Source organism: Panicum hallii, chromosome 1 (assembly GCF_002211085.1).
Source record: "Panicum hallii strain FIL2 chromosome 1, PHallii_v3.1, whole genome shotgun sequence".
Taxonomy (NCBI): domain Eukaryota; kingdom Viridiplantae; phylum Streptophyta; class Magnoliopsida; order Poales; family Poaceae; genus Panicum; species Panicum hallii.
In genome coordinates, this window is record NC_038042.1 from 54,827,983 (window position 1) to 54,852,650 (window position 24,668).

A 24,668-nucleotide genomic window follows, 5' to 3' on the forward strand; every position below is an offset into this window, starting at 1 on the left:
GTACCAAAAGGCGTGCGAAGACTTTGTTGTTTTATGCTGCCGCTCTAAAAAAATGAAGGTTCAGTTGCAATCATGTGAAGCAGAGCATTCTTTCCATTCCATTCTCCTGGGTTCTGGTCATGTGCTCCTGCCTCTGTTTCATGTTCTGCAGCTGATCTAGTGATCTTACGGCTCGCCAAGTTGGCATTGAAAGCTGGATCGCGTCACGTTGGCGAAGATGACCTGCTCATTGCTGAACTGGAGCGCACGAGCCAGGGATCACCCGACGGAAGGTACAGACAAGAACCACCAATAAATTAAGCGTGTCATTTTTCTTTTCCTCGTATGTACTGGTAGCGAATTTACATTTGCATGTCAATGCCTCCACCCTTTTCTTTTTCTTTTTGTATACAACCATCTCCGATCTGTGTAAAATGGAATCCAAAGCCCAAAAGAATTGAACCAAAGAATGGGGAAAATTGTACAGGCCCCCCCTCTACGTCCTATCTATTTACACCTCAGCCGCCGTCGACGTCACCGGCGCCGCCGGCGTCGGGCCCTGCTCCCGCTCCTGCCGCGCCATCCGGTGCAGCTTGGCGAACATGCCGACCATGGGCGCCGTGTTGTACGTGCACGCCTCCGTCTGCATGTAGTTCTCCCGGTTGTCCCTGAACCTGTCCCGGCGGTCCGGCCCGCCGACGATGGCGCCGACGAGCACGTTGGGGTTGGAGCTCCGGCGGCCGAACCAGTGGTCGAACCCCTGCGTGCAGCCGATGAACTCCTTGCTGTGCTTGTACGGCACGATGGACGCGGCGCGGTGGTGCACCCGGTTGGGGTACTTGGGTCCGTACCCGACCAGGTAGCTGACCCCCCTGGGGTTGGTGCCCAGCACGTAGTCCACCTGCGCCCTGGCGAGCGCGAACACCTCCGCCGCCGCCACGTCGCCCTCCCCGGCGCCGGCGCACGACACGGCCCCGACGCCGGCCTCGGCCAGGTAGTCGGAGTAGGCCGAGAGCAGGAACGCCGCGCTGGTCACGTACTGCATGTTGTTCCACTGCCGGATGTAGAGCATCCCGCCGGGGCTGCGCTCCACGTTGGCGTCCGCGCCGCCGTCCGCGTTCCGGCCCAGGCACGCGCACACGTAGTGCTCCGCCTTCTCCCTGTACCTCTCCAGCGTGCTCCGGTGGCGCGCCGCGTGCTCCCCTCTCAGCAGCAGCTGGAACAAGCAAGCGCACACGTGTCAGCCTCGCAACTCTTTATCTAGCTTGCTGGCATCATTACACTGTCGAGTTCCACTTACCCTTGTGGCTAGGATCTGGACGCCGGCGTACTTGACGTCCCAGCTGAACTCGTTGATGGCCCAGCCGGTGCCGCCGAAGGAGTCGGCGTTGTCGACGACGTAGTCGAGGTAGTCGGCCCTGCCGGTGGCGCGGTGGAGCCAGAGGGCGGCCCACAGGAGCTCGTCCTTGTACCCGCTCACCGACGCGTAGTAGCTCTTCACCTCCGCGATGCTGCTGTCGTATTTGCCCCTGTACTTGTCGGCGAACTCGAACAGCTGCACAAGGATACAAGAAATGATTTAGCTAACGTGCACTCTTATTCAACTAGCACACTCGCTCGCCTCATAATTGACACTGGAAAATTAAAGTAGTATTTGGTAGCAGGTGATGCTAACCAACATGGACTAGTTCTGGTTTTTCTTTCCTTTTAATACAATATAATAAGTAAAAAGGAAAAAAAGAAAAGAAAAGTACTGGTTGAATTAGCAGCGAGGCACATGATGATGACGTTACATTTCTTAGTTTCTAAGCAGAGCAGTTTATGCGATTGAACTGGCGACCTAATCATGGGAACGCGAGGCGAATGGAAAGCTAGCTCTCCTCCCGTCCACCAAACCAGATGGTAGCTCTCCCCCCTTTTGGCCATGGGCAGTCTTTTTCTCTGCGTTAGGTTGCGTGCCGCCTCCCTGGCCCCACATGGCATCCCCTACGAACCGACAGGAACCCCTCATCTGAAAGCCGTCGTGTTCACAACTTGGCAGGCATGTGCCGCGCAAGACACCAGGAAGAAAGAACGAGCACACCCCTGCCTGCCAAGATGGCACATCATTGACAGGGAGAGAGAGAGAGAGAGCAGCCTGCAGGTGCTCGCAGCAGTCCAAAGTTCGGTACGCGCACTGTACGCGTACTAACCCTAGTCCACCACTTCTCCAATGATCCATGTTTCGTTTTCAAAAATTTTCACGCGCGAGAATTATAGCAAAAAAGTCCAACGAACTTGCTGCAGCTAGGTTCAGATCAAACGACGAAGAACCGTACCTGCTGGGCGTGGTGCAGGAGGAGGTGCGCGTAGTGCGGGTTGGCGTCGCGGAAGACGATGGAGGCGGCGGCCATGGCCGCGGCGGTCTCGCCGGCGACGTCGGAGCCCGGGTGGTCCCGGTCGACCTTGTACGCCTGCCGCGACGTCGTCATGTCCTCCGGCCGCTGCCAGCAGTAGTGGTCCGTGTCGCCGTCGCCCACCTGCGCGCACAAAATCGTCAACACCCGGCCGGGGTCGAGCAGCTTTGATCGGAAAACCCCATGCCATGTGGAACTTGCATAAACTTAATGCTACTGTGTTCGTACGTTCAACGAGCGGGCCACCTAACCTAACCTGCTAGATGTTGTTGTTATTCACCAGAAAAAATATAAAAAAAAACTTTGTGTGTAGCCAAACCAAATATTATTGGGTCGTTTGGAATGTTTGGAAAAAAGTAGGGGAGAAGAATGGAACTAGCTGCGACTAAAATACAAGGTGATAATTGAATTGGTCTCGAGACCCTAGCTTGCTCCACGTTGGCGGTGGTGTGTGTAACAGCTAGCTTCCGCACGAGGCCAAGTCAGGGCGTGCGAACTGGTCTCGCCATGGCCAGGTGGCCAGGTGATGATGGATGATGGATCGATCGAGAGCCGGCCGGCGGGTTGTACTGTAGGGGTGAGTAGTAATGGTGTTACCTCGGCCCAGAGCTCGTCGGGCTGGGTGTGCGCCTTGATGAAGTAGTCGGTGCCCCACTTGACGGCCTCGAGCGCGTGGCCGAGCTCGCCGGCTGCCGCGACGTCGCCGCCGTACTCGATCAGGCTCCACGACAGCATCGTCACCGTGAACGCCATGGGCAGGCCGAACTTGACATGATCCCCGGCGTCGTAGTAGCCGCCCACCAGGTCCACCTGCGGCGATCGTCGTCGCGCAGGAAGAGAAAAAGGGCGCCCATGTTAGCGGACCGCGACGATCATCACCGTGCCATTATATTGGCTCGCCGATCGCATGTATGCACGTACCCCTTGCTCGAGGCCGTCGGTGAGGCCGGAGTGGTGGCGCCAGGTGACGCGCTGGCTGTGCGGGAGCCGCCCCGACCGCTGCGCCTCGAAGTAGAGCAGGCTCTTCTGCAGCGCGTCCTCGTAGTTGTGCGCCTTCCCCTCGGCTCCGCCGAGAACACCCGCGAGAGCAACAGCCACCAGCAGCAGAAGCGCGCCCCCGAGCTGCCGCCGCTGCCGGCACGATGACGCGGCGCCCGCGCCGCTCATTGCAAGAGGAGAGCCCCCGCCCGGCGCCTTCGCATGCGGCTGCTGCCTCCGCGCCGCTGCGACCGCTCGCATGTGCCGTGGGATGCCCCGCACCGCGCTGTGCTCCAGTCCACCCTGACCTGCTCCGCTCTGCCGCGCGCCGCTTTCCTCCCTGCCGCCGCCGCGCTCTGTGTGTGCGTGGGCGCGGGGGGGAGAGGGAGAGGGAGAGAGAGAGAGAGAGAGAGAGAGAGATCAACTGGTCTGGCCTCCCGTCCTCCGTGACTCGCGGCTCACCCTCTGCGGCGCGCGCGGGGCTTATATCCGCGACCCCGCCCGACACGGGACGCGCGCACCGTGTTGAATCGGTTCGACTCCCCCCGGAGGAACGGAATAGAATACTCGGGAGCGCGGAGGGGTTGGGGGCCGGGCGCGGCGGCAAAGCTAGCTAAGCGACTAGAGAGAAGCGAGGGGGAAACGAGCCGCGGAAAATTATAAGCGAGGCGAGGCAAGCGGGGGGCGCGTCGCGTTCGGGTGCCGTGGCGTGGGGTTGGAGGGGGGTGGACTTGTTCGGGGTTTGGTTTGGTGGCGAGGTAATGGTTGGGTTGGGTTTGGCCTTGCCTGCTGCCCTTGGCGACGCGCGCAAGCAAGCAGGAGAGCCGGGGCGGATATTGACCGGGCGCCGGCCGGAGACGGAGAGGTTCGGGAGCTCGGTTGGATTGGGCATCGGTTGGGGCCGGCCGGACACGCACTGCTCGGCTCGGCTCGCCGCGCGGTGAAGAAGCACGCGTACGACCGCGGCAAGAGGAGCCGGGTCATCGCGGCCGGTGGCCGACGCATGCTCCAGGCTAGCTTACATGACGCTGCCCGGTTCGGCGACCAGTTTCACTGCCCTGTAGCTAGTAGCAGGTAGGCCATCGACGACGCAAGCCGAGTTTACCGAGTCATGGCATGCGCACGGGCCGGGTCTTCCCACAGCTGCACATTCTACCATGCGTCCGAGTGTCCGAGGCAGAACCAGGATGCTGGTCGGTGGCCCGTTTTTACTGCCCAGTCTTAACAGGTAAGCTATCTGCTGCCTAGCTGCTGTCCAGTTCAGATGATTAGTCCGAGGGTGCGACTTTTAGGTCCAGTCTTTCTTCTTCTTTTTTGTGCGTGGGTAGACTTTCATGTGCAGCTTATTTGTAGGTAGAGGAATATGCATTGGCACATGACAGTACGGTAGAGCAATATTATACAGCAGGCGTAGGTTGGGCTCTTCCACTCAGCTACTGGCGAGCCCTGTCGTTCCGAGATGATTCCGGCAAATTTTGTCGGTAACCAGCATGTCTCGCCAGGATTAGTTGGCTACACGCCCTGCCCTGCCCCTTCTGGTCAATCCTCAGACTTTCCAGCGACAACAAAACGCGGAGTACACGCATCTAGCCGCCAGATCGCCGGCTATTATCATCCTTAGGCCGCCGTGTCAGCCATCAGCAAAAAATCCCCACGGCCTACCTACCTAGCTGCAGTTGCTGTAGCACGTACGAGGCTTCACATGTAGGAGTAGAGTAGAGTGCTACCAGTTTTAGCTCATCTCTTCTGCTTCAAGAACCGGATGCGGGAACAGGAGGATCACAATCACATGACGCTCCTCTTGCCCTCTGATCTTTTATCTGGTGGTAACTTGAAATCTCACGTCTTTCTCGATCAGCTTTGCCTCGTGTACCTGCACGGCTACCCCTTTTTGTTTGTGCGTGTCCATGAAACTACTCTAGCTGCTGATGGCTAGTGATCCTTAGCTTTTTCCCTGGTCTCGGCAGCGACTCCCCGGCGGTAACGATTTGGACGCCCTGATCCCGTCCTGGCCTCCCCTTTCCTCCATCGCTTTCCCCATCCGCTGCTCCATCCATCATCCTCTGGTTTGGACGAAACGGAACCAGCCATTGGCACTGCACAACACGTACGTTATTCACCTTCCTCTCCTCTCCCCGTTGGCGCAAATCTGGTGAGCAGGTAGGTAGGCCAGGCCGGACCAGATGCCCATTTCTGCTATATGTTTGCACAAAATTTATCATGTTTAACATCGTCCCCCGGAATTTGGAAGCTTCTTGATTGCATCTCCTTCGCTTCACTTGATGGTACGAAGCTTCATCATTGCTCCTTGGCCAATTAAGCCACATTTTGACCGTGCTCTGGTACTACTATCTAGCTAGTCTCCGTCCCTCTTTATTCTTCTTGTTATTAGTGTATCATGTGTTGTTAGTGTAGATGCTTTATTATAGTTTAACGCGAACCACCAGGCGTTTCATGGCTCGTCTTTTTCTCCCGTGCTGCTGTTGGCACGTCCTCCTTTCTCCGTAAACTGCTTTGTGAAGCAAGGGGGAAATTAAGGAGTTGGGAGCACCACCTCACCTCCATTGCACATGCCCTTTTCTGCAGGCGATCAAATCGCTTGGCTAATAATCAGTGGTTTCTTTTGCCAATGATCGAAGACGTTGATGCATATGCATCACCGGTGTTTCTCACCTTGTGTTGCTTAGTTTAGTTATCACCTTTTTTTTCTTTTTTGCTAGGTAGCTGGTCATGGAGATTTTCTTATGTGCTTTTTTCCTTGTGAAAAGACTTCTTCTCTGTGGATGGAGTGTCGGGAGGCTTGATTGAACAAATGAACTACCTCTCGTTGTTGAAGTAGCCGTGATGATGATGAAAGTGTATGTTGCTCTCTCCTTTTGTTATGTGGAAATACTTTTCGTGAGGCGGCCTTTATTTTTTTTCTGTCCCGTCCTCATGTTTAGTATGACGCAGGTGCGTAGAAGGTCCGCTTCAGCTATATGTACATGCACTTTCTCAAGGTTTGTGACTTTTAAAAAGATTATAGGTCAATGCTTATGATCTATGGTGGTGCATATTTTAAACCTCCGGTGATATTGATGCTTCATCATACTGACTTTGGCAAATAATGATTTCATACCTTAATTGTGAGATCACCCCGTTGTGAAGACTTTAGACTTGTAACGAAAGTATCTGGTGCATAACTTAATCAAAGGACGAGGTTGATAGTTTGTTTCCGGTTTATATGCAATGATTTATTAAACCATTTCTATTGGAAACATTATTATTTTGATTTGTGGGTCTTTAGTTTTGCCGTACACCTACCCATCGTTCTCACTTTTGGATTAACAAGCTACGATAACTGGAAATGAACAATTAGAGGGATTCAATATTCACCTAGTGTGCAGCATGATCACACGGCTTTGCGCCCTAAAGCAGGTCATGATGTTTGAATGCTTCGCACCCTAATTTGCATAGACGTATGCGTAGCCAGATTTTGGTTTGGTAGCTATAGTACCTTCCCTAGAATCCCAATCTCCGCATCATTATGGTGCCTTTTGCGCCACCAAATGCTTCTATGGTTCTTGCCTTCACATTTATTGTTTGATGAATAGTAAGTACTATGCCTCTTGATATATACGCATACGCAAGACATGCATTTGTTAAGAAAAAGGGAAATTTTTGTTCCACCTCTAACATCATTTTTATGGTTTTATTAGACAGCAATTGCTGTGATATTCCACACAGCATAAATAATCAGAAAATAGACGTTTTCCATAGCTGTTGTGAGCTCTCAGAGCAAGTGACAAGGCACGCGAAGACAAGAGCAGAAACTCAGAAAGGATAACGCTCCTGATGCGTGCGTCTCCATCCTCCAGCTCCTCCAGGTGCTGGTATCCACCCGGCGGCCTGGCCGCCTGGCTGGCCGAGGCAACGTAGACGGATGGACGCGCGCGTGCCATACGGACCCCATGCTCCCTCTCATACGTGTGTGAAAGGAGCACCCCCTTGTCAGTTCAAAGCGCGTTGGAGCGGCGGCGGCGGCGGCGAGGTGACATTTTTATTCGATTATTCTGCTGTTGGGCTGATGCGCCTTGCTCCCGCCAACCCGATCGGTCTCTTGGCTCGGCACGGCTCCCTCCGTCGGCGCCACCGGTGGGCGGTGGCGTCCGGCCGCCTCTCGCGGGGGGGCTGACGCTCTGACCACGCCGCCGGCCGCCGATACCGAACTGCCTATGCTCTTGGCCACATTGTCAACTTGTGTCGGGCGGCGGCGGTGGCGGTGGATGCGCGCCGGCCGGCCGGGTGTCCGGGCCGACGTGGGGGCGCACGGAATATTTGTCTTGGGACGTGGGGGGACGCACGGCACGGAAGAACTAACTGGAGTCAAAACAGGGAGGTAGGGTGGCACTAGCTAGCTAGCTCGCGAGCGGAATAGTTCGTCAGGTTAGGCATTCTCAACAACGACCCGGAGAGGTTGACAACTCCAGAAGATTCAGACGTTTTGTTTTTGCTCGCCTGGAAGTCTTCTCCTTTTCTATTAGTGGCCGAATGCTCCTCTCAGGCTTCCTTTTCCTTTTCTTTTGGAGGGGGGAGATTCAACGGACGCGTTGGACACTAGCCACATGATTTGTCAATCTTTGCCAAGAAGAAAAAAAAAGGAAAAATCTTACACATACTGTTCCTGACTGATTTGGACGTCTGTTTTAATCTACCGCGTTTTTCCAACGTGTGATTATCATCCATTTTAAGCTGCGTGTTTAATAGTAGAAATGGAGAGCCAACAGCACTACCATGTCGGTCTACATGGACACATGACAGTATTTTCTTCCACCCATTAATGAGGGGCTGTGAGTCAAACAGCACCCAACTTTGCCGAATCTATCCAGGTCAAACTGTAGCAAATGTGCCAACCATATCTTGGTCTCTGCTCCATGAACGCCGCTTATCAATCAGTCAATCACACATCACCAAGCAATAATACTTACGGTGACATCACAAGAAACGCCACCGTGGCCAGTTTTAATTTCTCACCGGATGCACGCGCACGAAATCCTGCCGGTTCCCGCTGCCGTTCAGCTACCCGCGAATGACCGAGCTGCTTGATCGCACGCCACACCCTGCCCTTCTTCAGAGAACCATGCCCGTCTTGTATTGTTTCAACAGTGCATTCAGCACGCATCATACAGGACCGGCCAATGAGGCAGTGACACGTACGCCACCGGCCACCCCCCATACCAATAATAAGAGAGGGTTGACTGATATAGCAGTTGTACACAGACAAATTTGGCGACAATGGTTTTTTTTTTTGAAATAAAATTTGGCGACAATGATATTCTAGAGAAGCTTAGTGTATCATTCGATGTGGATGTAGCGAGCTGTGGGTGTGCGACCAAAGCAAAGGTCCACTGGTAAGGAGGCCCACCATGTCAGCTCCAACTGTCCCTGTCTCTCTGCCCCCCGGGCCACCCACCCACCGCATCCATCATCCATGTCACCATGCATGTGCGGGCTGCGGAGACCACGCCGCGGTCAGCCTGGAGATGCTGGCCAGGCTGACGCTCCGCTGACGCCAGCGTGACACCCCGCCCGACGCCGTGGGCTCATCCCGTCGCCTCTCTCTCATGGCGGCTCCATGCCTCCATGCCCATGAATTGGAGACCGGAAATCCTGCAGAAAACCAGCTTCCTCCGGCTGTAGGAACCACTGGAAGAACAGAAATGATGGGGTCGAGAGCTGAGAGACAGAAACCAGCGGTTCGATCAGAAAGCAGATTCCCATGCGGTTCGGCCGGCCGGATCACCGTGACCTGTGATGAGGCCCGGGCTGTGACGAAACGAAGCCCGGCCGCGACGCGATCCCGGTTGCCTAGCATGCAGGGATGCAGGCGATGATCGGAAAAGGTGGCTGGGGGTGGTCGACGGTAACCTGATGGCGACGGTCCCCAATGACGAGGAGGAAACTAAAGCAGGGGGGTTAGGAAAGATGAGTCCGATCTAACAAAGCGCCCAACGTGCGTGCGCCCAATAGCGACCAGACCGGAGAGCTACTAGCGACTAGCAACGTGGTCGATGGTGAGGATGTCGTCCTGTGGCTACGCAGTTGACATGTAACCTTGCGCCTTACCAGTGACCTCAATCAAGACCATAACGCAGTTGACATGAAGCCAAGTTTTGAACTGAAGCTCAAGGGTACTGCTACTGCCTAGCCCGGTAGCCTTATACTTCCAAAAAAAAATGTTACGGCCTAACCTGAAGATGTGAAAAGTGAGAACTTATTTCAAGGAGAACCACTTCCTGCACTGGCGATATCTGAAGTCTGAACACATCTTCAGCAAGCAGACCTGATCTCGGCGATACGATCTCCCAAGAATTCCCCCCAGCAGCATGCACCGAAAAACGCAGGCAAACAGCATCACCAATGTAAACGAAACCCTATTCCACCTACCCCAGGCCAGGGGCCCTCGAATATTTCTCGTCCTGGCGCCGCTCGTCCCGTACCCATATGGCACGGCGCATCTCAGCATCTGCGCGGAGGCTAAGGTAGAGAAAAGGCAGCGCGCGTTGGGTGCGCCGCGGCGCGGGGGTCCGGCAAGTTCCGCGCCGGCGTCGCCGTCGCACCCGCTCGTTTCGACCTCGCGCGGCCCGCTCGCTCGCCGGCACGCTGCCCCCTCCTTGGCGTGGGTCGCACGACAGCCGTGAGGTGAGTCGCCGCCATCCGCCACCGAACCGTCGTCGGGTCGGATGCGAGCGCGCGCGCGCGCACGTCGCCTTTCGCCTTTCTTTCCTCCTCTCGTGCCTCGTCCTCGATCAGTAGCGTCCTAACGCGAGCAATGAAGCAACTCGTTGCGATCTGCAGTTCTAGTCATGGGCTTCCTTATTGTTGTTGCACTTGCAAAGGACGGTCTCCTGCTTGCTCACCGGCTGATTGGTGCTCCGTGGAGTCTTAAAGCGTTGCTGGTGCCCGACGAGGACGACGGACAAACCAACTGTTCTCAAGTCTGAACTGAACAGGCCGGAATGCGTACTGCTATGCGAGTCTTAGTTTACTGAAACCGGTGTGGCCAAAACAGCGCCAGTGTGCTCAGAGATGTATATGTACAAGTACTAGGATGATTTATGTTTGCGTGTGGTTGGAAGGCACTGTCAAGTTGGAGCTTCTGGGGGAAAACATCCTGGGGGCCGCATTGGGGCATGAATAGTGAGATGTGTGGAAGAGCTAGAAGATGGATGCACCAGTATTCCACAAGGCTGTTCCTGACGCAGGCTTCACCGAAAACAACGGTTTCTTCTTCTTGGTTTAACCAACCAAGGCAAGACTAGGAAACTAGGAGAGAGCAGAACCATACGAGCAAAGAGTGAAAGTGACCACGCCCAAAGAATAGGAATAGGAAGCTGACAGGAACCTGTACACGAACGGCGTCACGGAGTCGATCACCGTGTCAAGTTATTCCTAGCTCGCTCTGGTTGAACGGTGGGCTTCTAGAAACGCCTGCACAGTCAATACATTGTCTACTGAATGGAACCTGCTGCACTGCTGCCGCACTGTGCTGGTGGAGACTGGAGAGACTCCTCTGAGCCAAGGCCTGATGGCTCATCCTAATGCATTGACCTGCACGCTCTTCCGACGTGACGAGCCGTGCTGATCCGCGCGCTGCCGGGATGCCGCGTGTGGCTCGATCGGACTAGCCGGAAACCGCGCGGGCCCGCTGCCGCGCATCGTCACGTGTCACCGGCTCACCGCCCGCCCGCCGATGGCCGGCAGGCAGATAGGCGGCGTCGGCGTCGAGCGAGGGCCGGGTTCCCGAATCCCACACATCACCATTCGCAGCGTGGATGTACTATGGCTGGACTTGAGGTTGGGAATAAAAGTCCAAGTAGAGTTCTTATCATTTGTGCAATACCAATATACCATGATTTCCCAAATCACATGATTCCGTGCACTCAAAAACCTCGTGATCGTCCAGAGCCCACGAGTATGATTTAGTATTTCCGAGAACTAAAAGAAAAGGACCTGATCAAACCGAGCCTTAGCGAGTTAGGCCTATCTCTAGGAATAACCACTACTCCTTTCGGCCCGGCCTATTGAGACAGACGGGTCCAGATGGGCCGCACCCTTTAAAGTCATGGCCGCCCGCGGCCCAGAAGCCCCCGTCATATCAGCCCATCTCCATCCGTGAATAAGCCCTAATCCGCGGCCGACGCGACCCCTATTTAACCCCACGCCCTAGGGTTTCGCTCTCTTTCCCTGTGCTACCGGACCAGAAGAGCGGCGCCGCGGGCGTACTAGGAGGAGGCGGAGCAGCAGCTGCAGCAGGGCCAAGCCACCGCCGCCACCATGGGTGAGCACCCGCTCGACTTGCCTTCTCGTTCTGCTTGTGCTGCCGTGGTGTCCGGAAGCTGTGCGGTTTGAGCGATGCTAATGGCTGCGGCGGCGGTTGCTTTGGATGTGTCCGTGCAGGTATCTCGCGTGACTCGATGCACAAGCGCCGGGCCACCGGTGGGAAGCAGAAGGCCTGGAGGAAGAAGCGAAAGTAACGACTCTTTCCCTCTCCTGCTCTTTCATTTGGAATTGTGCTGGTTTGCAAAGGTCTGTAGTTTAGTTAAGTGGTTGATAAGATCGGTTGTATAGGGTTTGATATCTTTGCATTTCGATCTCTTGGTGGATCTTGAGGTGTTTTCGATTATAGGAGCTGATCTGAGTTGTATCGTGTATGGTTTTGTCCATGACGTGACTATGTGAACTCTATTGAGTTTACCCGGTTGGTGCCCCCTAATTATAGCTCCAGCATAATGAGTTATCTTTGAGTGTTAAATAGATTATCATAATGCTTTTGATGAAACTGCGGACTCTTGTCATTGTGAAAATGAAGCAGTTGTATCATGTCGTTTCTATGTTTAGTTTTCGAGTTTTTCAGAAGGCAAACTAATTTAGAATTTCTGGGAATTGTTTGGAGAACCTGTGATGAAAGTGTTCACCTTTGTAATTGTGTTATTAGATTTGTAAGCTTTATTTTTATTGCTACTAAATGAACCCTAAACCTTTATTTGCATTTAGTTACAAGTAATCTATGCAGTAAATTCGTATGATTTGTCAGTTGTCAGGATCATGTTTGTAAATCAGATGCAGTACTGGGGTTTTGATGATGGGAATTGATGTCAGCAGCCCATTCCAGAAGTATTAGATCAAAATAGTTGTATATTACTGTGCTGAGACTTATTCAGCTTCTCATTTGTCCTAAAGGTATGAGCTTGGCCGCCAGCCAGCCAACACCAAGTTGTCAAGCAACAAGACGGTGAGGAGGGTCCGTGTCCGCGGAGGTAATGTGAAGTGGAGGGCTCTCCGCTTGGATACTGGTAACTACTCATGGGGAAGTGAGGCTGTTACCCGCAAGACCCGTATCCTTGATGTGGTCTACAATGCGTCAAACAATGAGCTTGTGAGGACTCAGACCCTTGTGAAGAGCGCCATTGTGCAAGTTGATGCTGCCCCATTCAAGCAGTGGTACCTAACACACTATGGAGTGGACATCGGTAGGAAGAAGAAGGCACTTGCTGCCAAGAAGGATGCTGCTGAGGTATGATTCCTTGCAACTGGAAGTTTTATTACTGACTTTGTGTTTTGTAAGGAATTGGCGTCACAGTTCACACACTATTTTGTAGATTACAAATAACTGCTCATCCTGTTCTGTTTTGAGGGTTCTGAATTTAGTTCATGTAGATACCACTTATTCCTAAGCAGACACATCATCTGTCATACAGATTCTTATAAACCTCTTCCTCTATCCACCTGTTGTATGTGAATGGCTTGTTTCTGCATTGCTTTGCTTGTTTTAGGTTTCTGTATGAAAAATATTAGAGTTGATTATTTTCAATGAATATATTTTGTTAGTCTTTCCCAGAAAACTAAGAGTGATAGTTTTAAGTAAATTCCTTTTCCTTATATCTAGAGGCTGTGATGGTTCCCTCAGCGGATCATTTATTATTTGAGGTGCATTAATGCAGGGACAAGAGGGTGAGGCTGCAGCTGAGGAAACAAAGAAGAGCAACCATGTTGTGAGGAAGCTTGAGAAGCGTCAGCAGGGACGCACACTTGACCCCCACATTGAAGAGCAATTTGGCAGTGGAAGGCTGTTGGCGTGCATTGCTTCCCGCCCTGGGCAGTGTGGCAGAGCTGACGGGTATGGAATATCAGAATTCCGTTTTTCTTTCTTACAACTTTTATCTGTCCGTATAATCAATATCAATATTGCGGCATAAAACGGAATGTTTGTCTGTAGCATATGATGAAAACCATCACTGTTGGATCTTGACAGTGCTTTGTGTGTCACTACCAGATTTTACCAGCTATATTGTTTTAATTCAGCTACTTACAATAGCCTTTACTTTTGTATGACAGGTACATCCTTGAGGGTAAAGAGCTTGAGTTCTACATGAAGAAGCTCCAAAGGAAGAAGGGCAAGGGTGCTACAGCTTAGAGCATTCTATGGATGTTCTTAACTGGGGGTCACCGATAAGATATTTATTCTGGCTTTTTTGTTAGTATTCTCAAGCGCAGAGCGTTATGTCAGTGTTTGCAGACCAGATGAGCACAATATTTTCTAAAAATGAATCAACTAGCTAAGAACTGAGAATTTTCACCTGCCATGGTTGTATTCTCGTGATGTTTAGGTTCTGTTTTCTTTGTGCTGCAACAGTTTCTGTGTCTAGCAGTGTCTGTTTATCTATGATATGCCTGTGGAATTGGTGGGTTTCCTGTTTGATTTCAGTGCGTGTTTACAAGCCATCGCGAAATTTGATGGCAGCTTAAGAAATGTCAGTGTGACAACATCAAACGAGCAGTGTCTTGCGTGCGAGCAGCAGGGCTCGTTTGTACTTCAAATTGTCTTCTGAGCTCGCTGGCTGAGCATAGTCTTGTTTCAACAGAAGTTTACGCAGCCAGCCATATGTAGCTGAGAATTTTCACCTGCCCGTGTTGTTTAGGTTCTCTGTTTTCTTTGCGCTGCGATAGTTTCTGTGCCTATAAAGTCTCCTTTTATCTATGAGTTGGCTGTGGAAATGTTTTTTACCTTTTATATTTTTACTCGAAAGTTACAGCCTTCGTTAAATTTTATTGGAGCCTAAGAACTGTCACTGTGACAACATCAGGGGAGCACAGTTTCTTGCGTGCCCTGAGCGAGCTGCAGGTTTAGTTTGTACTTCGAAAGTTCAAATTGTCTTCTCAACTCGTTGGCCGAAGGATGATCTTGTTTCAAGTTTTCAACCAAAAAAGTTACACAGCGATGTACGCACGTTTTTGCCTGTTGCAGGATTGGGCTTATTTCCAGCCCGTTCAGGAAATTGGCCCACGCCCAGCTCTAATTCGCGCCCGCAGAAACCATCCCTCAAAACTCGATAGCCCACCGTCCTAAGAAAAGAAGATGTCCATCCATAGCCCACGTGAGGTCCTAAAAAAGTAGTACGCTGCCTCCTCGGTTGGCATGACGGCAGCAGCGATGCGACCCCTGATGGGCGCAGTCGCCTCTGCAGTCTGCCTTGCCGTCCGTCTGCGGCGTAGTCCGCCGTGCTCGACAGGAGTCAATGCCCGCCCACAGCCTGCACCCTGCGCCCCGTCCCACCACCGCCCGACCGGGTAATCTCACATATCAGCTACGGCCGCCGGCCGCGGGCACTGGCCGCGCCGAGGCACCCCCGGCGCGACGTCACGCCGCCACCGCAGCAACGCGGGAAACGGCGCGGCCGCCGGGGCGCGTAGCATACTCGCGCCGCCGTACCGGACGCGCCCCACGGCGGTCTCCGCTTGTGATAAATGGTGCCTCTCGCGCGCGCGCGCGTGTTTCCCAGCGGCAGCGACGCGCGCGGGCGCTGTAGACGAGGGCGAGGGCGAAGTAACGTCGCACCCCAACTACTCGGGCGCCAGTGGTGGTACCACACCGTGATGGACAGGACGCGATGTGGCCTGTGCGAGCGGGTACATGCGCGAGATCTTCCCTACACAAAGTACACCGCGTGTGTGTCTCGGGCAAATGGCAGCGCGTGCCGTAGCATCACGGCCGGCCCGCCCGTCCTTCCTCTCGCTCCCCTTGCGATCAGTTCTCTCTCACTCAGGTTAAGGTCAATGCCAAAATGCTAAGCATTGTCCGAGACCGAGCGAGTAGTGCTGGCCGCTGCGCGCGGTTTTATGGCACGGGCAATTAATATACTTGCAGTACAGCAAACCTACTGGTAGCAGCAGCATGGCAGGAAAGCAAACGGGGAGGTTAAAAAAAAATGCTACTATATTGGCATCACATGAAAGCCCAGCGCTTCTGATGGGCCAGCCAGCCTGAGCAGAGCAGATGGCAGCAGCCAGCAGCAGGGCATCGTACCACAGTGGTGGCTGAGCTGAGCTGACCTGAGCTGCCACGCTACAGTGGCCTGCCCTCACCGCTCGCGCTGGCTGGTGGCTGCGGCTTGTTCCTTCCACTGGGGGGCTGGGGCTCAGTGCAAAAACGGAGGGAGGGCGTGGCCTGAACCGGGAGGAGCTTTTGCGCCGGTGGCGAAACAGGCTCGCCGCGCTCTGGGTCATACTCATACACAGTCATGGATGCATGCGCAGGGGCCTTTTTTAATCATGACCCCCTGCTGCTGCTGCTGCTCCATGGCTCCATCCCTGTGCTGTGCATCTTTATCAGGTCACTGCTCGCGTCCAAGGCGGGAAAGCAGGTCGCCCGCGCCCGGCGGCAGGTGCTTGCCATGGGAGAAACTGAAATCAAATGGAGGCCACCGAAAAGAAAGAAAGAAAGAAACAAAAGGGGAGCTAGCTGCCGCTGGAAAAGGCTGTGAGGGCCGGGAAAAGATGGATGGAGATTTTATTCTATCTAGGAGTAATTTGGAGTACAGTACAGTATAGTAGTACATGGTGTAAACACTTTGCTCGGCGATAGGAAATTTAAAACTGGGTTGGCAGCGTGTCAGGCCTCGGCACACACCCCTTCGGTCAGAGGGTGAGAGAGAAAGAGGGTGGAAGAGGAAGAGAACCTGAGCATCGTGTCACCTGAATTGTTTATCATACTAGTACAGCTTAATGAGTTCCAATTCCATGTGTGTTTGGCTCTGCCGCTGTGCACCCTGCTTCCAACCTCCCAGCTAGCGACTTATCCTAGTACGTTCAGTTCCAGCCGACGCGTACGCACTCCAGGCTTGGGCAAGATTGAAAAACCCTAGCCATACTGAAATTTCCAACCGTCTCGAGAGATCTAAGCGCTAACTTCCACCGTAAGCAAACGCAGAGCTAATGCTAATCAGCCGCATAATCAGCGCCGTCATCACTGAAACCCGCTGATGGCTGAGGCACCGAGCAGACAGCAGAGCAGCATATGCAAGGGGCGATGAGCTCACGCACGTACGCGCGTGGACTAGGTGAGGCTCGGCGTCGGCGTGCTGAGAGCAGCACGCGGTTGACTCCCGGAGCCATTCGGGTCGGCGAGGCGTACGTGCCCTCGATCACTGAAGCACAGTACCCGCACGATGATGAGAGCTACCACAGCTTCAGCTCCCTCTCCAACAGTGGCGGCGAGGAGTAGGAGCGGAGCCGCAGCAGGAGCAGTTATTGCGTACTTGGCCTCCGGCCAGAGGCTCTGCCGGGGTAGCCAGCCATGCGCCATTGTTGCAGCTGGAGGTGGTGGTGGCAGTGGAGGGAGCGCGTACAGGCTGCCTGAAATCCAGGATCGCGTCCGTTCTGGAGCGAGGCGCCAGTCCAGTACTGCGCGCTCTCAGGAATTGCTACGGCTCCGTTTCGTCCGCGTCGATGTGCTGCCATTCCCGCGTGTGTTTTTTTGTAAGGATATCCTTTCCATTTTCTGGTTGGGCGCTGCCTGTACCTGTACTTGTGTTACGGCTGGTTGGGTTCATTCTCCATTTATTTTTTAGGAAAAAAACATTACAAAAGAATTTAGAGTGGAGTTTATTATTTTGGCCGAATTTCTGGGTGCCATCAGACTTTGCATCCTGGCTCCAGCCTGCTCAAAGATAATAACGGTGGCTGCTACAGTGCTACGTGCTGCGGATAATAGAGTGGTAGGCGTGGGCCGGGCCTAATTCCGCGGTGGAGAGAAACGACGACGGGGTTTGAGTTTGACCGGGAGGCTTCTCTTCAACGGCTGACATGGATCTGCCTGCTGCGCTGGCGGGGCGGGCCGCGGAGTCCGCGGGCCCATGCGCCGGGTCCACGGAGCGGCGCGCCGGTCGCCACCCCTCCACTCCAGATGCCCCCCTGCTGCCTGCTGTACTCGTGCTGCCGCCTCTACTCCCCGAACTGCCCCTCCGATGCGCTCCGCCCCCCGCGCCGCGCGGCAGGAAGAAAACAAAAGGGAAAACCGGCGCGCGGGGGGCAGAAGCGGCAATTCCCCGCGCGGCGCGCACGGCATGCACATGGCTTCAAACGCCCTCGCCTCTGCTTCCACCCCCCCCCCCCCTCTCTCTCCTTACTCCCCCCCGGCTTCCACCGCCACGGTCGCCGCCGCGCCCGAGCTCGGCCAGTACCGCCGCCGCTGAGCGAGGCCAGGCCCAGGCACCCCCCGCGATAAGCCGCGCGCCGGCGTCGGTTAGCCCGCCGCGATTAGTGCGGCTCCACTGTTGCGGGAGGCGTCTTAATTGCGGGCGCGCCACGCTCGCCTGTCCCGAATATCTGCTGCAAAAAGCGGCCGGGATTCCTCCGTCCGTCCGCCGGCCGCGGCCTTTGTTGATTAGCGCGAGCTCGCGCAGTGGATCGACGTGTTGCGGCGGCCGCGGAGTGGAGGCAATAAAGGGAAAGCTGGGCGGGGAGGGCGCTCGGGTACCGTGGCCGGATTAGTTAATGCCCGCGAGCAGCTAGTCGTAGGCGTAATTATTTTAAGGCAGCTGTCGCCGCTGGGAACTCGCGAAAGCTTCGCCTCTTTTGAGAAGCTCCACCACCACGCCTCGCCCCGCGCCCCCCCTTGCTCCAGCCTTCTAGTCTCCCGCGCCGCGCGCCCGCGCTTGCCTGCTGCTTGGTGGTGGTGGGCTGGTCGTAGTGCTGCTAGGGGGAGGAGAGCCTGCGGGGTCTGGCCTGGGTGGCTCGCCCGGCGCGATTCGGCAAGCATATGGTGCGCATTGGGCGGGGGAAGGAGGAGGGAGAGGACGCGCGGGAGCGGCAGTAGATTCGGGAGGGAGGAGGGATGGGGGGAAAGTACTGCGGGGCGAGGAGGAAGAGGGGGTGGAGGGGGCTGGCGGCGGCGGCGTGGGTGCTGCTGGCGGTGGCGTGCTCGGCGGCGATGCACTGGCACCTGCGACGGGAGAGCATGGACCGCGCCGACGAGCGGCTCGTCAGCATGTGCGAGGAGAGGGCCAGGATGCTGCAGGAGCAGTTCGGGGTCACCGTCAACCACGTCCACGCGCTCGCCATCCTCATCTCCACATTCCACTACGAGAAGCTCCCATCCGCCATCGACCAGGTTCGTGAGCATTTGCCCCTCCTCTCCACCATTGCTCGTCTATGCTGCTACATCAAATCGTTTAGCAGCGGCGGGCCCTTGAGATCCTTGAAACTGTTCTTCCTGTCGCTCGCTTTTTTTCTCAAGGACGAAAAGAAAAAAATAAAGGATTAAGATGCCTCGTGGTTTGTTGACGCTTACAGTCGTTGCGGCACTAGTCGTTTAGCGCGACATGATTGCTGTGGTTGGCGGGACAGGTGCTGTTCATCATCTCCGAAAAAAATGTCCATTCCTGCGGCGGTTGGGGTTTTTTTATGCTTAGAAACCTCGCTGAACTGAACTATTAGGTTGGTGGCCCATTGTTTGTTAGTAATAGAGTGGTTAGTGTGTTCGTTAGAAATCCATCTGGGCGCTCTTTTGACAACCATTTGGTTGCTTTTTCTACAACCTTTTGATCCCTTAGTTTATGCTTAGAAAGGTCACTGTCGCACAGATGAATTACGATATGCAGTGGGTCTCTACCTTTTCTTTTCCTGATTGGATCATTGATACTCGAAGGCGTCTCTTCATTTTACAGTTCGTTCCTCCACCCTTTTGTTGGTCTGCCTATGATTTAGTTGTACCGTGCCATGGTATTTGAACACATGTTTTGGTACGAAAGTAATGACTTATCTGATTCGTGGCCACAGCTGCCTTCCTTTTTCATTGATGACTTAAAACACTGTAGCCTTTGTGAAAACCATACCGATTAATGGCCCCTTTTACTTTAGTTGCAGGTGCCTCAGTCATGTCATGTAGGTTCTTACAATATATGGGGCATTACTGTTGATTCTTACAGAATTTGTGTTTTATTTTGGCTTCCTGTATTGTGCTCGCTACAGGAAACTTTTGCAAAATACACAGGAAGGACATCATTTGAGCGGCCACTGCTGAATGGCGTGGCATATGCTCAGCGTGTCTTCCATCATGAGAGGGAAATGTTTGAAAGCCAGCAGGGATGGATTATGAATACGATGAAGCGGGAGCTTGCACCTCCCCAAATTGAATACGCCCCAGTGATTTTCTCCCAGGATACGGTTTCCTACCTTGCACGCATCGACATGATGTCTGGGGAGGTGAGATCACTTCTACATGAAGGCCTTCGTATTCATTGGGGGTATTTATGCCATTTTGATGTCTCTAAAGTGACAGTAATCCATTTATTTTCAATCTAGGAGGACCGAGAAAACATTTTGCGAGCCAGGACTACTGGGAAAGCAGTGTTAACAAACCCATTCCGGTTGCTTGGATCAAACCACTTGGGAGTAGTTCTCACTTTTGCTGTGTACCGCCCTGATCTTCCTGCTGATGCATCAGTTGAGCAACGTGTGGATGCAACTATTGGGTGAGATGATCTAAATTGTATCTTTCAAGTATTATCAACTATAGGCTTGTGTAGCATCCATTCTTTAGTAAAGTGTGAGTATATAGTAGGCAAATGTACTGAACAAAATGACGTGCAGGGACATTACACCAAGCCATATATTGTCGTCATGTAATTTGCAACATTTGTATTTAACTGCCCAACACTAAGCTCCTGTTGACAATTATAACCTTGACATGTCTAGTAGGAGGCTATAATAGGAATAGCGATTTTCTTTTAACAAAATAGGATAGTGTATCAATGACACAAACACATTTAACGATATAAGATTATGATATATTTTTCCAACTTGCCTCTATTAAATTAAAGTTACATATTAAACTCCTAATTTTAAAGAAAAAAATTTGCAGTGGGCTGTCAATAATTATGAATTTGTTTGGTTATTTTTGTCAAATCTAATTGAATTACCTACTAATAGATATCTTGGTGGAGCCTTTGATGTGGAGTCACTTGTGGAGAATTTGCTGAGCAAACTTGCTGGCAATCAGGATATTGTGGTAAATGTCTACGATGTCACAAATGCTTCGGAAGCTATGGTTTTGTATGGACCTCCAAGTTTGGATGATCAAGTGCCCCTCTTACATGTTAGCATGCTGGATTTTGGAGATCCGTTTAGGAAGCATGAAATGAGGTGCAGGTTGGTACCTTCTATCTGTAACTCTTGACTTTGTCTGCTTTGATGTTCTACTAATGTTGTTAACATGTGCAGGTATAGAGAAAAGCCTCCTACGCCATGGTCGGCCATCACTAATCCTTTGGGCACATTTGTCATATGGATGCTTCTGGGGTATATCATTTGTGCCGCATGGTCTCGATACGACAAAGTTTCAGAAGATTGTAGAAAGATGGAAGAACTCAAAACTCAGGCAGAAGCTGCTGATGTTGCAAAGTCTCAGGTTTAACATATACTTTAGCGCTCTCTTTTACTAGGAATTCTAGGTTTTGGATCATGTATGCATTACATATTTACATGTTTATATCTTTTCTTGCAGTTCCTGGCAACTGTATCACATGAGATCAGAACACCTATGAATGGCGTCCTTGGTACTTACACATTTGTTGCAATACCTACACCATAATCTCTGTTTTGATGGGCCCGGCAATCTAAAAATTCTTCTTTCTAATGTAGGAATGCTGGATATGCTTTTGGGAACAGATCTGACCATGACTCAGAAGGATTTCGCTCAGACTGCTCAGATGTGTGGCAGAGCATTGATAACACTGATAAATGATGTCCTTGATCGAGCAAAGATAGAAGCTGGAAAGTTGGAGCTTGAAGCTGTGCCTTTTGATCTGCGTTCTCTCATGGATGATGTTATTTCCTTATTTTCTTCAAAGTCACGGGAGAAGTGCATTGAGGTATCCTACTGTTGATGCTTAAAGTAGGAAATGGTGTTTCCTGTTCCCTCAATTGCAATTGAAATAGATTGCTTCTAATCCTAGTTTGTTGCTGAGCAAGTAGCAAATAATGCAGTTCCATCCAAACCAATCAGCCCTGTTAATTTCTTTCAAATAGTATACTCTTTTCCTAATCTTCTCCTTGCCACAGCTTGCAGTATTTGTATGTGATGATGTTCCAAAGGTTGTTCTCGGGGACCCTTGGAGGTTCCGACAGATACTGACAAATTTGGTGGGCAATGCAGTCAAAGTAAGCAGCCAATTTTGAATCCTGACACACACTTCAAATAATGTTTGTTAAAGTCTTACGTATTTCTGTCATCAAATACGTTCAGAAAATGTACTAATATATGTGTTATCTGTTCCAGTTCACAGAACGGGGCCATGTATTTGTTCGGGTCTGTTTGGCTGAGAACTCAAATGTGGAAGCTAATCAGGTCATACATGGAACCATGAATGGGAAAGATGGTAAAGTTGAGTCAACAGCTAATGGTGCCTTCAATACATTGAGTGGGTTTGAAGCGGCAGACAGACGAAATAATTGGCAATATTTTAAGCTGCTGCTCTCTGATAAGGAGTCACTTTTGGATGATCTTGATGGCAAAAATTCTAATCAAAATGATTCTGAACGCGTCACATTGGCAATAAGCATTGAGGACACGGGTGTTGGGATACCATTGCATGCACAAGATCGTGTTTTTACACCTTTTATGCAGGCTGATAGTTCAACTTCAAGGAACTATGGTGGTACTGGCATTGGTCTAAGCATAAGCAAGTGTCTAGCTGAACTTATGGGCGGGCAGATAAGTTTCACCAGCCGTCCTTTTGTTGGAAGTACGTTCACATTCTCCGCTACACTGAAGCGCTCATGCAAAGATGCTTCAGCTGATTCAAGTAGGAGCTTGTCTGAGGCACTTCCAACTGCTTTTAAGGGAATGAAGGCCATCTTGGTTGATGGGAGACCTGTACGTAGTGCTGTCACCAGGTATCACCTTAAGAGGTTGGGAATAATTGTTCAAGTTGTGAACAATATGAGTGCGGGACTAAAAGCTTTTTCTGGACAAAATGGAGCAACCATTTCGAGGTGAGTCTTCTCTTTACTGAAAAAGCACAAAACCTGAAGGACCCTGGCTGTACTGTTATCACTAATTGATTTAAACAAAACATAAAACATTCTAAAAGCTGCATATTCGGCACTTTATATTCTTTTGCATTACCTGTAAATTGACCATCTTTATTTTTTTTTTTGTAGGGAAAAAGCAGCCATGCTTTTTATCGAGAGTGACTTCTGGAGGCCTGAGACGGATGTTCAGTTATTGAATCGTCTACGTGAGCACAAGAATGGTCAGTTGTCTGATGCGCCTAAGGTAGTTGTTTTGGTCACCTCTGAAGCCGACAAGGACAAATATGGATCCATATTCGATATTGTCATGTGTAAGCCTTTAAGAGCAAGCACAATTGCTTCGTGTATTCAGCAGCTGCTGAAAGTAGAGATGCCCGAAAGAAAAGAGAATCAAAATCGGCCATCATTTCTTCGTAGCTTGCTGGTTGGGAAGAACATATTGGTTGTAGATGATAATAAGGTCAATCTCAGAGTTGCTGCAGCTGCACTAAAAAAGTATGGTGCTAAGGTTCATTGTGTTGAAAGTGGCAAGGATGCTGTCAGTCTACTTCAACCTCCACATTGTTTCGACGCATGTTTTATGGATGTTCAGATGCCAGAGATGGATGGGTATGAATTAAATAAACTCACACATTGGTTGCCATTTCCATCCTGCTTACATATTAAAAAAAAAATGCTATTGTTTCAAAATTAACTCAAGGGATATTTATATTCCATTTCTCCGGGCATGTGTGTCAAGTATTGTTTGATCATTGAAATTAAAATCTTCCTACTGACCATCAAATTTCAATGATTAAATTCTGTAGGTTTGAGGCAACCAGACAAATAAGGCAAATGGAGATGAAAGCTAATGAGGAAAGAAAGAACAAGTTGGCTTCGATTGAAGGCTCAACATTTGTTGAGTGCCATTTGCCTGTTCTGGCAATGACAGCCGATGTTATCCAGGCGACTTATGAAGAGTGTATAAAATCGGGAATGGATGGATATGTGTCAAAACCCTTCGATGAGGAGCAGCTATACCAAGCAGTCTCCAGATTAGTAGTGGGAACGACTGATTCGGCTGTTTAATGTTGAGATCAACGTAGCTGACACTAACTCTAACAATCATCTGACATGGCCTCACAACACTAGATGAAAAAGATGAAAGTGCCGTGAGCTAGCTATGCATCGCAGATGAGCGGCAGCCCAGGGGAGTATAGGTAGATCATCCTGTAATTCTCTTCTTTGATGTTTATAGGCTGTTGTACGTCCTGACAGTTCATTGGAAATACCACATCTTGTTGCAAACCCCTAGTTTCAGAGTACCTGGAAAGTGAAAAAGGTCATGCCCATACCTGTTGTCTCCTCATGTTCCATGAAACTGTTTGCATTCGTTCGTTGTGTAGGGAAAGTGCACCAGGACTCGTTCTGTTCAACCGCTAGATACAATGAAAAGCTTTTGAGTTCTTCTGCACTGTAACCTGTGTTCTTGTTAACACGATCGACCTGTGGTCCCTTCTTCTTTCTGCTTCAGCATTGTACTCCTGTGGTGCTGTTCCGGATGTAAAACGTGGCTGACGGGGCAGTTAATTTGTCGCTCCGTGTAATGACGGTATAATCTGCAGTGTGCTTGCCATGGTCGAGATGTGAGTGTCAGAATGACTGGACATGTGTCTACGTGTACAGTTCGTGTACTCTGCAAGATATGGCTGGGCACTGTGTATACGTGCACAGTTCATGTACTGTACAAGATACCATGTAAACTGCTCTGGCACTTGTATGGCTACAATGTTCGTGTTTGCTTGTTGGCCTGGAGCCCTGGATTAAATAAAGATCACTCAGGTGGTTGGAGCACTGTAGCAAGCCCGGTTCCCTTAAGCAGGTTACTGTCCAATTTGCCCCAAATTTGTGATGCCAGCACAATAGTAGATTACTTCACAGGTTTTTATGGCTCTGTATCCCTGCGCACCATGCTGGTACCTG

At 51.6% G+C, this 24,668-nt stretch overlaps 3 protein-coding genes across 3 annotated transcripts; 2 read left to right on the forward strand and 1 right to left on the reverse strand.

Annotated features, from left to right (window-relative positions):
* Positions 1–292: 292 nt before the first annotated feature.
* Positions 293–3,750, reverse strand: LOC112877376 (endoglucanase 7). The gene is made up of 5 exons (XM_025941676.1): positions 3,297–3,750; positions 2,973–3,185; positions 2,298–2,498; positions 1,280–1,534; positions 293–1,195 (listed from the first exon to the last, which is right to left on the reverse strand). Exons 1-5 carry the CDS (start codon positions 3,612–3,614, stop codon positions 491–493), a joined length of 1,692 nt encoding a protein of 563 aa, XP_025797461.1. The 5' UTR covers positions 3,615–3,750; the 3' UTR covers positions 293–490.
* Positions 3,751–11,518: 7,768 nt separating this feature from the next.
* On the forward strand, positions 11,519–14,099 carry LOC112890374 (40S ribosomal protein S8-like). The gene is made up of 5 exons (XM_025957279.1): positions 11,519–11,673; positions 11,793–11,865; positions 12,576–12,909; positions 13,337–13,512; positions 13,731–14,099. Exons 1-5 carry the CDS (start codon positions 11,670–11,672, stop codon positions 13,807–13,809), a joined length of 666 nt encoding a protein of 221 aa, XP_025813064.1. The 5' UTR covers positions 11,519–11,669; the 3' UTR covers positions 13,810–14,099.
* A 3,735-nt stretch (positions 14,100–17,834) lies between these two features.
* LOC112890367 (probable histidine kinase 6) lies at positions 17,835–24,326 on the forward strand. The gene is made up of 11 exons (XM_025957273.1): positions 17,835–18,783; positions 19,644–19,877; positions 19,977–20,146; positions 20,604–20,822; positions 20,895–21,081; positions 21,178–21,229; positions 21,315–21,544; positions 21,735–21,833; positions 21,952–22,667; positions 22,836–23,315; positions 23,513–24,326. Exons 1-11 carry the CDS (start codon positions 18,508–18,510, stop codon positions 23,772–23,774), a joined length of 2,925 nt encoding a protein of 974 aa, XP_025813058.1. The 5' UTR covers positions 17,835–18,507; the 3' UTR covers positions 23,775–24,326.
* Positions 24,327–24,668: the final 342 nt, after the last annotated feature.